Genomic DNA, 12,215 nt, shown 5'->3' on the forward strand with positions numbered 1-12,215 from the left:
GCTGCCTGGCCCCAGCAGCTTTGGCCCTGACTTTAGGATAACTTACCCCAAGGAACTGCGCCTTTGTTTGGGGGCCCATGAGGTAGTGGGCTGGGAGGGTCGGATAGGGTTCTCTTGTGTCCGGGTGGTGGGGGAGGAGGCCTCTTCTTGGATAGGGTGGAGCTGCCACTAGAGGTCTGGGTGCTTAGAGGGAGTGTTGAAGGTGGGCCAGTTGGACCTAGAAAGGAAATTGAATGGGGGCAGGAAGATTAATCCCAGTCTCACAGATACAAAACAGCCAGTATGAAATCACTTCCACACATGAGAATGTGGTATGATATACAGAGACAAAAGCAAAAGGCTGGATATGGCTAACTCCATCAGTCTAATAACTCACAAGTAGGGTTTTAAAAATTTGGTTAAAAAAAAAAAATAAAATTGGCCAGGTGCAGTGGCTCATGCCTGTAATCCCCTGCACTGTAGAAAGCTGAGGTGGGAGGATTGCTTGAGGCCAAGAGTTTGAGACCAGCCTGGGTAACACAGCAAGACTCCATCTCTACAAAAATTTAAAAAATTAGCCGGGTGTGGTGGTGTGTGCTTGTAGTCTCAGCTACTTGGGAGACTGACGTAGGAGGATCACTTGAAGTCAAGAGTTCGAGGATACGCTGAGCTATGATTATGCCACTGCACTCCAGCCTAGGCAACAGAGAAAAATTTACAACAAAGGTAAGAAGAGTGTGTGCTTTAAGGAACAAAATGCCAGTCAACACAGAATGCTACTAGGTTTAGGTCATTTAGGTACAATGGGAAAAACAAACACACACACACACATCTTAAAACAATAACTCCTTATAATCATCACAGAATCTACTGAGGGAGAAATCACACACCACTACCAGCAAAATCAACAGAGAAAGAACAGGGTACAGGCTAAGCCTTCACTGGGCCACAAGCTGAAACATGAAATGATTCATATAATAGAATTTTTCTTTCTACAACTTTTTCTTCTAGTCAGCAAACTGCCTGAAGCTTTTCTTAAAAAAAAAAAAAATAAATAAGGCTTTTCTAAATAATGAAGAAAGAACTGGATGTAAAGCATTACCTGGAAAAAAGAGAAATCCAAAAATCCTTTGCTCTACAAACCAAACCATCTGTTATATTGGAAGCCTGAACAACATTTATATAAATTAGACACTGATTTTTATAGACTAAAAAAAAGACTCAACTTTCTCCAGAGCTAAAGACAAGACAGCAGGAATGATAGTAATATTCCACATACACACAAAAGTGGGGTTTGTCTTTAAAAGCTGTTAAGGGAGTAGCGTATTTGATCTTAGTTTTGTTTATTCAAAGTGACATTGAAGTGGCTGGCGTGTGCCAGGTATTCCATGCTGGGCACTTTCACTACTGTTGCTTTATTTAAGGTATATGGTTTCACTATGTTCATGGCAAACTGCTTCTGTAAACGTTAAGAAAAAAAAGCTAGGACCAGGTACGGTGGCTCACGCCTGTAACTCCAGCACTTTGAGAGGCCGAGGTGGGCAGATCACTTGAGGTCAGGAGTTCAAGACCAGCCTGGCCAACATGGTGAAACTCCGTCTGTACTAAAAATACAAAAATTAGCCAGGTGTGGTGGTGCATGCCTGTAGTCCCAGCCGCTCAGGAGGCTGAGGCAGGAGAATCGCCTGAACCCAGGAAGTGGAGGTTGCAATGAGCTGAGATCATGCCACTGCATTTCTGCCTGGGTGTCACAGCAAGACTCCGTCTCAAAAAAAAAAAGACAGCTAAGAACACTGCCATACTGAATGCTTAACACAGATTAGTAGATACCTAGTAATCCAGAAGGGCTCCGAAAGAGCTTTGTACATTCTTCATATTAAAAAAAAAAAAGTCTAATTACTGCTGGCCTCCTTCCTTGGTATAAAGTGGGCTTTCCTATTTCCCATTGTCAATTACTAGTCCCTACCGATATTGACTTAAACCATTATTTCTCTAAGATAGGCTAGTTCTGAAAGTAAATACTGACTGTTAATCTCAGTAAAATTATCATCTGCTTTAGGTTTAAATTGCCAGGCTATATAATTTACATCTTTGTCCCACTGTGTAATTCTATTACACAATGGAAGCCTGATGCTTACCCCAAATCAACACTTAATTAGGGTATCAGTCACAGCAGCTTTCAGAAACTATTTTATTTTTGTAACAATACAGAGATTGTTATTATGGCCTTGCATCTGTATAATGCTTTGTAGTTTTCAAAATGTGTTTATATATGCTATTCCTCGACTTTTTCCCTAGGTTTATTGTTAAAAAATTTTTTTTTTGACACAAGGTCTTGCTTTGTCATCCTGCTTGGAGTGCAGTGGCAAGATCACAGCTCTTTGCAGCCCTGATCTCCTGGGCTCAAGCAATCTTCCCTCCTCAGCCTCCTGAGTAGCTGGGACTACAGGCATGTATCATAACATCAGGCTAATTTTTAAAAATTTTTAAATTTTTTGTAGAGACAGAGTCTCACTCTGTTGTCCAGGCTGGCCTTGAACTCCTGAGCTGAAGCGACCCTCCCAAAGTGCTAGAATTACAGGCGTGAGTCACCACGCCTAGTATAAATTTAAAAAAATGTTTATGGACACTAATAGTTGTGCCTCTTCATTTTCATACTAACTCTGTGAAGTACGTGGCTCAGGTAGTGCTGTCCCCATTTTGCAGCCAAGAACTCAGAGGCATGATTAAAGTCACAAGCCATGAGGGGCAGAGCTGGGATAAGGCAGATGTCCAGGACTGGTGAGGCACTCACCCCATCAAATGATGCTGCTGCTTCCTGAAAGCCAGAGCAGCATTTCCTGTGCTTGGCACATGAGGAAAACAACAACAAATGCTCAGTATCAGGAAGTGTAACTTTCCTTTTGGAAATAAATGGATAATAGATAATAGACAATGGCGAGGTTCTCCAGCAATTTCATCTTTATCGCCATCTAGGGACTTTCTGATGCAGATGCAGTTCCCTGCTAGGAAACAAAAATTGTCAAAGACAAAATGCTAATGGAGCCATGTCTCTGAGCAAAGCTGCATTATATATGTATGAGACTCTAGGAGAGATCAGACCAAAGAGGCATTCTGTAACCATAAACCATGCAAAATCCAACCTCCTGAATCATTTCAAAAATTAAGGAATTGTGCATCCCATGCCATTATATACTTCTGACTTCCTTCATATTGCTGATTATCATCTCTAATTATTTAAGTCTTTGTTTACTTACTTGTTACCTGACTCTCCCACAAGACTGGGAGAGTTCTATTAGGGCCAGGCTTTTCTCTGGTTTCGTGTAGAGTAAATATTTACTGAATAAATAGGAGACTCAACCACTACTTCTATCTTTTTAGGCCAGTGATTTCTTTTTTTTTTTTCGAGACGGAGTTTCACTCTGTCGCCCAGGCTGTAGTGCAGTGGCACGATCTTGGCTCACCGTGACCTCCCCCTCCTGGGTTCAAGTGATTCTCCTGCCTCAGCCTCCCAAGTAGCTGGGACTACAGGTGTGTGCCACCACGTCTGGCTAATTTTTGTATTTTTAGTAGAGACGGGGTTTTGCCATGTTGGCCAGGCAGGTCTTGAACTCCCGACCTCAAGTGATTCACCTGCTTCAGTCTTTCAAAGTGCTTGGATTACAGGCATGAGCCACCATGCCTGGCCTAAGGCCAGTGATTCTTTTGTCTTTCTTTTTTTTTGAGGCAGAGCTTCACTCTGTCACCCAGGTTGGAGTGCAGTGGTGCAATCCGGGCTTACTGCAACTTCTGCCTCCCAGATTCAAGGGATTCTCCTGTCTCAGCCTCCTGAGTAGCTGGGACTACAGGCGCATGCCACCACACCTGGCTAAGTTTTGTATTTTTAGTAGAGATGGGGTTTTACCATGTTGGCCAGGCTGGTCTTGAACTCCTGACCTCAGGTGATCCACCCACCTCAGACTCCCAAAGTACTGGGATTACAGGCGTGAGTCACAGTGTCCGGCCAGGGCAGTAATTCTTAAGGAGGCCAATACGTTTCACTTAGGGTGACTGATCAGAAACAAGTGGGGAGAATTAGCAGGAAGGAACAGTGTTAAGTGTGAAAAGGGATATTCAAGTTTATAATCTTATACTTGGAAAACAAACACACAGACAGACCTATCTATTGTCTTGTAGTAGAAGCTACAGAAAGGAAGATGCTACAAAGTCTTGGCTGGTAAGGCATGAGGTAAATAAGGTTGAAAAATACTATATATAAGACCCCAGAAATGCACACTTAAAAAAATGTTTGAAGATTTAAAGAGCTCAGAAGACTTCCAAAATTAGTAACCAGTCCCACAGCATTAAAAGGGATCTTTTATGCAAAATAAATCTGAGTACTGGTTCACTCAGGAAAAAAGCAATTCTGGTAAGATAAAGAAAGCTGAAACAAAATAAAATGGAACACAGCATCAAACGCAACACAAAAAAGGGTGGGGAGGCAAGATTAGTGAGTGATGATGGAGATGCAGAGGTGACTAAGAGGCAATTTTCTCTCCTGAACTCTGCCAGAGGCCTGTGGAAGTAACAAGAAAGTGCCCCAAACCTCACTTGCCACTAACATTGGCTACCATGTGAAATAACTGTCTATATCTTCTTAAAAACATGGGTCTAGCCTTCCAAAGCTTCTATGAATAAATTTGAGGTTAAATAATTAGAAGGTCTTCTAAGAGGAGGTAGAGTACACCTCATTCTTTCTGAGGGTTTACATGTTAGTTTAGCATCAGCTGTCACATTCAAAGAAGCTGAATCATCTAAGAGCATGTGTTTTCCACGAGAAAGCATTCCCCGCCCTTAAACAGAGGTGGATGACAGGACTAGTGTTCTGCAGGGTGAGAAGGCAAGCCGCATATTTATTTTTAAATAACCCATGATCAGAAAAAGTCCTTGAGGCCGGGCATGGTGGCTCACATCTGTAATCCCAGCACTTTGGGAGGCCGAGGCGTGAGGATCACTTGAGGCCAGGAGCTCAAGACCAGCCTGGACAACATAAGGAAACCCTGTCTCCACTAAAAAATACAAAATTAGCTGGGCATGGTGGCACACACCTGTAATCCCAGCTACTTGGGAGGCTGAGGCAGGAGAATCGCTTGAACTCGGGAGGTGGAGGTTGCAGTGAGCCGAGATCATGCCACTGCACTCCAGCCTGGGAGACAGAGCGACAGTTAAGCCTCCAAAAAAAAAAAAGTGATTGAAAACTGTTTTGTGGACACCCACTAGTGCCTGTTCTCACCACCCTTCATTCTCGAGGCACTTCTGGGTCCTCTTTTGGGTATCAGGTGCTGTGCTCTGGACACAGGCCTGTCCTCAAGGCACTCTGCTCTGTGGCTTCTCTCCTCCCTGCCCTGTTCTCTAGGGGTTCTAAATGTGTCTTCTGATCTGTTCTTCACCGTCCTCCCTGCACAGACAGCATCCCCAGCCCTGACCCTGGCTATGCCTGGGTCCCTTCCCACATCTCCAACAGCCTCTTGGTCACTCCACTTGGACATTCTGCTGTGCCTTCAACTCAAGTGGTCGCCACTGAACCTACCTGATGTGCTGCCAGAGCACCTCAATGTCTTTAGCCTCAGGGATGCCTCTGTCTGAGGTCTATGTCAGAAGTGTGCCCGGCATACGACCAGGGCTCAGGAAGTGCACCCAGGCAGTGTATTGCAGAAGTGACTATGCTCACCCTGGCAGGCCCACGGGCAGTTTTCAGGCCAAAGCTCTTGTCCCACATTCCTGGGCCCAACAATTTAGTCTCTCAAAAGGTGGCAGCGATCTCCTGAGACTCTCCCAGGAACTAACATTGTCTTCCCACTGAAGCTCCCTTACGGGAAATCCATATATTCTTAAACTATGAAGGTGGTTTGAGAATATCTCCCCGAACAGTACTCAACAAGGCAATCTCTCCACTTAGCCCAGAAAAAATGTCCTGGAAATTCATTCACTTATACCTAAATATATATAAATATACCTTAAAAAATGAAAATTAATTCCTAAAATCATAATCGGCATGCTTTTCAAATCTCTTCCTCCTCTTCTTGCGTTTTCTGGAGCTACCATTTACTGAGTATTATGTGCTTGAGGTAAACACAGTATTTAAAATTTATCTTGTAAAATATTATCATTATTGTCACATTATCCATTTGAAGGATAAAAAGACCCAAGGCTCAGGGGGTTTAGGAACTTGGCGAGTCGCAGCAAATGAGCAGCTACGTCCAGGCAGAACCCCATTCTGTCTGACTCAAGGCCAGACTCTCAGCCTTGACAACAGCTTGCTTCCCTTCCTCTAAATGGCATCACATCCTTTCCGGCTAGAACTTTCAGGGACATAACCGAGTTATCACTTCACTTCCACATTCTCATCTTTAAACACTTTTTTTTTTTTTTGAGACGAAGTTTTGCTCTTTGTTGCCCAGGCTGGAGTGCAGTGGCATGATCTTAGCTCACTGCAATGTCCACCTCCCGGGTTCAAGCGATCCTCCTGTCTCAGCCTCCAAAGTAGCTGGGATTACAGGTACCTGCCACCACGCCCGGCTAATTTTTGTATTTTTTAAGTAGAGACAAGGTTTCACCATATTGGCCAGGCTGGGCTCAAACCCCTGATCTCATGATCTGCCCGCCTTGGCCTCCCAAAGTGCTGGGATTACAGGTGTGAGCCACCGTGCCAGGCCTAAAAAATTTTTAGTTGACACAATTGTTCATATTTATAGGATACACAGTGATATTTCAATACATGTGTACAATGTGTAATGATCAAATCAGGGTAGCTAATATCCATCATCTCAAAGATTTATCATTTCTTTGTGTTGTGAACATTCAAAATCCTCGCTTGTAGATTTTGAAAATATACACTAAATTACTGTTAACCACAGTCACTCTATAGTGTTACAGAACACAGGAACTTATCCTTCCCATCTAGCTGTTATTTTTGTATCCGTTAATCAGCCTTATCCTCCGCTCGACCCCTTCCCAGACTCTAATAACCTCTCTTATACTCTCTAATATAAGCTCAATACTCTCTACTAATATAAGCTTTTTTTTTTTTTTTTTTTTTTTTTTTTTTTGAGACAGTCTCACTCTGTTGCCCAGTCTGGAATGCTGCAGTATGATCACAGTTCACTGCAGCCTCAACTTCTGGAGCTCTGGAAGTGATCCTCCTACCTCAGTCTGCCCAGTAGCTGGGACTATACGTGTACGCCACCAGGCCTAGCTAATTTTTTTTTTTTTTTTTGGGACTGAGTCTCGCTCTGTTGCCCAGGCTGGAGTGCAGTGGCAAGATCTCGGCTCACTGCAAGCTCCACCTCCCGGGTTCATGCCATTCTCCTGCCTCAGCCTCCCAAGTAGCTGGGACTACAGGTGCCCGCCACCACACCTGGCTAATTTTTTTTGTATTTTTAGTAGAGACGGGGTTTCACCATGTTAGCCAGGATGGTCTTGATCTCCTGACCTCATGATCCACCTGTCGCAGGCTCCCAACGTGCTGGGATTACAGGTGTGAGCCACTGCGCCCGGCCAGGCCCAGCTAATTTTTTAAGAAAAACTTTTTATAGAGATAGGGTCTTGCTATGTTGTCCAGGCTTGAGCTCTTTTTTTTTTTTTTTTTTGTTTTAGCTCCCACATGAGTGAGAACATGCAGTATTTATCTTTCTGTGCCTGGCTTATTTCACTTAAAATAATGTCCTTCAGGGTCATACATGTTGCAGCACATGAAAGGATTTCATTTTTTTTTTTTTTTTTGAGAGTCTTGCTCTGTTATCCAGGCTGGAGTGCAGTGGCATGATCTTGGCTCACTGCAACCTGACCTCAAGTGATCCACCTGCCTCAGCCTCCCAAAGTGCTGGGATTACAGATGTCAGCCATTGTGCCCAGCCTATAGGATTTCATTCATTTTTATGGGAATAATATTCCATATGTATATATACACCACATTTTCTTCATCCATTCATCTGCTGATGGACATTTAGACTGATTCCATATCTTGGCTACTGTAAGTAGCACTGCAGTAAACATGGGGTGCAGGTATCCCTTTAATACACTGATTTCCTTTGCATTGGATAAATACCCAGTAGTAGAATTGCTCAGTGGTATGAGAGTGCTATTTTCAGTTTTGTGAGAAACCTCCATACTGTTTTTCATTAGTACTTGTACTAATTTACATTCCAACCAACATTATGTAAGAGTTCCTCTTTCTCTGCAACCTCATCAGGATTTGTTATTTCTTGTCTTTTTGATGACAGCCATTTTAACTGGAAATAGATAATATCTCATTCTGGTTTTGATTTACATTTCTCTCATGATTAGTGATGTTGAGCATTTTTTCATATACTTACTAGCCATTTATATGTTGTCTTTTCTTTTTTTCTTTCTTTTTTTTTTTTTTGAGACGGAGTTTCACTCTTGTTGCCCAGGCTGGAGTGCAATGGTGTGATCTCGGCTCATTGCAACCTCCGCCTCCCAGGTTCAGGTGATTCTCCTGCCTCAGCCTCCCGAGTAGCTGGGATTACAGGTGTATGCTACCACACCCAGCTAATTTTGTATTTTTAGTAGAGATGGGGTTTCACCATGTTGGCCAGGCTGGTCTCGAAGCCCTGACCTCAGGCGATCTACCCGCCTCGGCCTCCCAACGTGCTGGGATTACAGGCATGAACCACCACACCCGGCCTCTACTTCTTCTTTGGAGAAATGTCTATTCAGATCCTTTGCCCATTTTAAAATCACATTATTATTTTGCTGCTGAATTGAGTTCCTTGTATATTCTGGATATACAAGTCCCTTGTAAGATGAATAGTTTGCAAATAGTTTCTGCATTCAACAGGTTGTCTCTTTGCTCTGATTGTTTCTTTTGCTGTGCAGAAGCTTTTTCGTTTGATATCATCTGCTTTGTCTATTTTTTTGTTGCCTGTGCTTTTGATGTGCTACACATACAATTTCTGCCCAGACTAATGTCCTGAAGTGTTTTCCTTATGCTCTCTTCTAGTAGTTTTATAGTTTTGGGTATTATGTTTAAGTCTTTAATTCATCTTGAGTTGAGAGATACCCAGCTTTCTCAGCAAATTAAAGAAGGATCCTTTCCCCAATGTATGTTCTTTGCACCCTTATCAAAAATCAGTTGGCTATAAATATGTGGATTTATTTCTGGGTTCTACGTTCTGTTCCACTGGTCTATGGGTTTGTTTTTACACCAATACAAAGCTGTTCTGGTTACTATAGCTTTATAGTATATTTTGAAGTCAAGTAGTGTAATGACTCCAGCTTTTTTCTTTTTGCTTAGTATTACTTTGGCTATTTGAAGTCTTTTGTGTTTCCATATGAATTTTAGGATTGCTTTTTTCTGTTTCTATGAGGAATGTCATTAGTATTTTGAAAGAGATTGCATCGAATCTGTAGATTGCTCTCGGTAGTATGATCATTTTAACTACATTAATTCTTCCAATCATGAGCATGTGATGTCTTTCCATTTTTAATTGTCCCCTTCAATTTCTTTTATCACTGTTTTATAAGTTTTCATTGCAGAGCTCTTTCACCTCCTTGGGTTAGATTTATTCCTAGGTTTTTTAGTTTTTTAGGGGGTAGCTATCGTAAAAGGGATTGCTTTCTCAATTTTTCTTTTCTTTTTTTTTTTTTTTCTGAGATAGGGTGTTTCTCTGTCACCCAGGCTGGAGTGCAGTAGCGCAATCACAGCTCACTGTAGCCTCCCATACTCAAGCGATCTTTTCACCTCAGCCTCCCTACTAGCTGGGGACTACAGGCATGTGCCACCACACCTGGTTAATTTTTTTTTTTTTTTTTTTTTTTTGCAGAGATAGGGTTTCACCATGTTGCCCAGGCTGGTCTCAAACTCATAAGCTCAAGCAATGCACCCACCTCATCCTCCTAAACTGCTGGGATTATAGGCATGAGGCATCACACTCGGCTTTTTCTTGATTTTTTTAAGCTAGTTTGTTACTGGTGTATAGAAACACTACTGATTTTTGTATGTTGATTTTGTATCCTGTCACTTTAATGAATTTATTCATCAGTTCTAAATGTGTTTTTTGGTGGCATCTTTAGGTTTTCTACATAGAAGATCATGTCATCTGAAAAGAGGAACAATTTGACTTCCTCTTTTCCAGTTTGGATGCCCTTTATTGCGTTCTCTTGCCTGACTGCTCTGGCTAGGGCTACTTCCAGTACTATCTGAGCAGGAGCGGTCAAAGCGGGCATCCTTGTCTTCTTCCAGCTCTTAGAGAAAAAGCTTTCAGCTTTCCCCCATTCAGGATGATTTAGATGTGAGTTTGTCACATATGGCCTTTATTATTTTGAGGTATGTTCCTTCTATACCTAATTTATTGAAGGTTTTTATTATGAACGGACATTGAATTTTATCAAATGCTTTTTCTGCATCCATTTAGATCATCATATGGCTTTTGTCCTTCACTCTGTTGATGTGGTGTGCCTCATTTATTGATTAGCGTATGCTGAAACATCCTTGCATCCCTGGGATAAATCACACTTCATCATGGTGTATTATCTTTTGATGTGTTGTTGGATTCAGTTTGTTAGTATTTAGTTAGGATTTTTTGCATCTATGTTCAACAAGAATATTGGCTGGTAGTTTTCTTTTTTTGTTGTGTCCTTGTCTGGTTTTGGTATTAGGGCAATGCTGGCCTCATTGGAAGAGTTACGAAAAATTCCTTTGTCTTCAATTTTTTGGAATAGTTTAAGAATTGGTGCTAGTTTTTCTTTACTATTTATTGATTGATTGAGACAGGGTCTTGCTCTGTCACCCAGGCTGGAGTGCAGTGGTGTGAACTTGACTCACTGCAGCTTTGACCTCCTGGGCTCAAGTGATCATCTTGCTTCAGCCTTCCACATAGTTAGCACCACAGGTAGGTACCACCATGCCCAACTAATTTTTTATTTATATTTTTTGTAGAGACAGGGTCTCACCATGTTGTCCAGACTGGTCTCAAACTTCTGGCCTCAAGTGAGCCTCCTGACTTGGCCTCCCAAGGATTACAGGCATGAGCCACCACATCCAGCCTAGTTGTTTTTTTAAAAATTTGGCAGAATTCAAGTAATAAAGCCATCTGGTCCTGGAGTTTTCTTTGTTGGGAGGCTTTTTATTACTGATTCAATGTTGTTACTTATTATTAATCTGCTCGGGTTTTCTATTTCCTCTTGGTTCAATCTTGGTGGTTGTTTCCAGGAATTTGTCCATTTCCTCTAGGGTTCCTAATTTGCTGGCCTATCATTATTTATAATAGTCTCCTACAACGACCTTTGTATTTTTGTGGTATCAGCCTCCTTTTTCATTTCTAATCTTATTTATTTGGGTCTTCTCCCTTTTTTTCTTGTCTAAAGGCTTGTCAATATTTTTCATCTTTTCAAAAATACACAACACTTGTTGCTTTTCTGTATTGTCTTTTCAGTTGCAACTTTATTTATTTCTGCTCTGATCTTTTTGTCTTTCCTTTTACTAATTTTGGATTTGGTTTGTCCTTGCTTTTCTAGTTCCTTGAGGTGCACCATTAGGTTGTTTATTTGACATTTTTATTTTTTTATGTTTTTGAGATGGAGTTTTGCTCTTGTCACCCAGGCTGGAGTGCAGTGATGCGATCTCGGCTCACTACAACCTCTGCCTCCTGGGTTCAAGTGATTTTCTGCCTCAGCCTCCGGAGTAGCTGGGATTATAGGCGTGTGCCACCACGCCCAGCTAATTTTTGTATTTTTAGTAGAGATGGGGTTTCACCATGTTGGCCAGGCTGGTCTCGAATTCCTGACCTCCCTCAGGTGATCCACCCGCCTCGGCCTCCCAAAGTGCTGGGATTACAGGCCTAAGCCACTGCACCTAGTGATGTTTTTCTTTTTCTATGTAGGCATTTATTGCTATGAACTTCCTTTTTAGTATTGCTTTTACTGTATCCCACAAGTTTTGGTTACATCTTCATTTTTTAAGGGTCAGTTCAAATGTAACCTCATCCAGAATCCTCTAATCCATCCCCTTGTCCCTGGAATACCTACTCTATCTCTGAGCTTCCAGGGCTTAATGGCATTAGATATTCTCCACCATACATTACAGCTACAATTTCTCTTCCTTTCCAGACTGTGTGCATCCACAGGGCATGATCTCTACTGTCTCCACAGCTCTCATGCCAGGGCCCGGCACGTTCTGGGTACTCAGTACACAACTGAAAAAGTACAGTAGAGGTTCCTCTTCAAAGACTTTCCTC

General features: G+C 42.1%; 1 protein-coding gene across 18 annotated transcripts in view; it reads right to left on the minus strand.

Moving 5' to 3' along the window:
* ASAP1 (ArfGAP with SH3 domain, ankyrin repeat and PH domain 1) overlaps window positions 1-12,215 on the minus strand; it is a 389,931-nt gene that overhangs the window by 39,121 nt on the left and 338,595 nt on the right. For 13 of the 18 annotated variants that reach the window (XM_024251018.3, XM_063726808.1, XM_063726811.1 and 10 more), the window contains one exon: window positions 47-217. The exons of the other annotated variants lie outside the window; for them this stretch is intronic. In XM_024251018.3, coding sequence (XP_024106786.3) covers window positions 47-217 — 171 coding nt within the window. The remainder of the gene's footprint in view (window positions 1-46; window positions 218-12,215) is intronic. 18 annotated transcript variants of the gene reach the window in all.

This window comes from Pongo abelii, chromosome 7 (genome assembly GCF_028885655.2).
Source record: "Pongo abelii isolate AG06213 chromosome 7, NHGRI_mPonAbe1-v2.0_pri, whole genome shotgun sequence".
Taxonomy (NCBI): Eukaryota; Metazoa; Chordata; class Mammalia; order Primates; family Hominidae; genus Pongo; species Pongo abelii.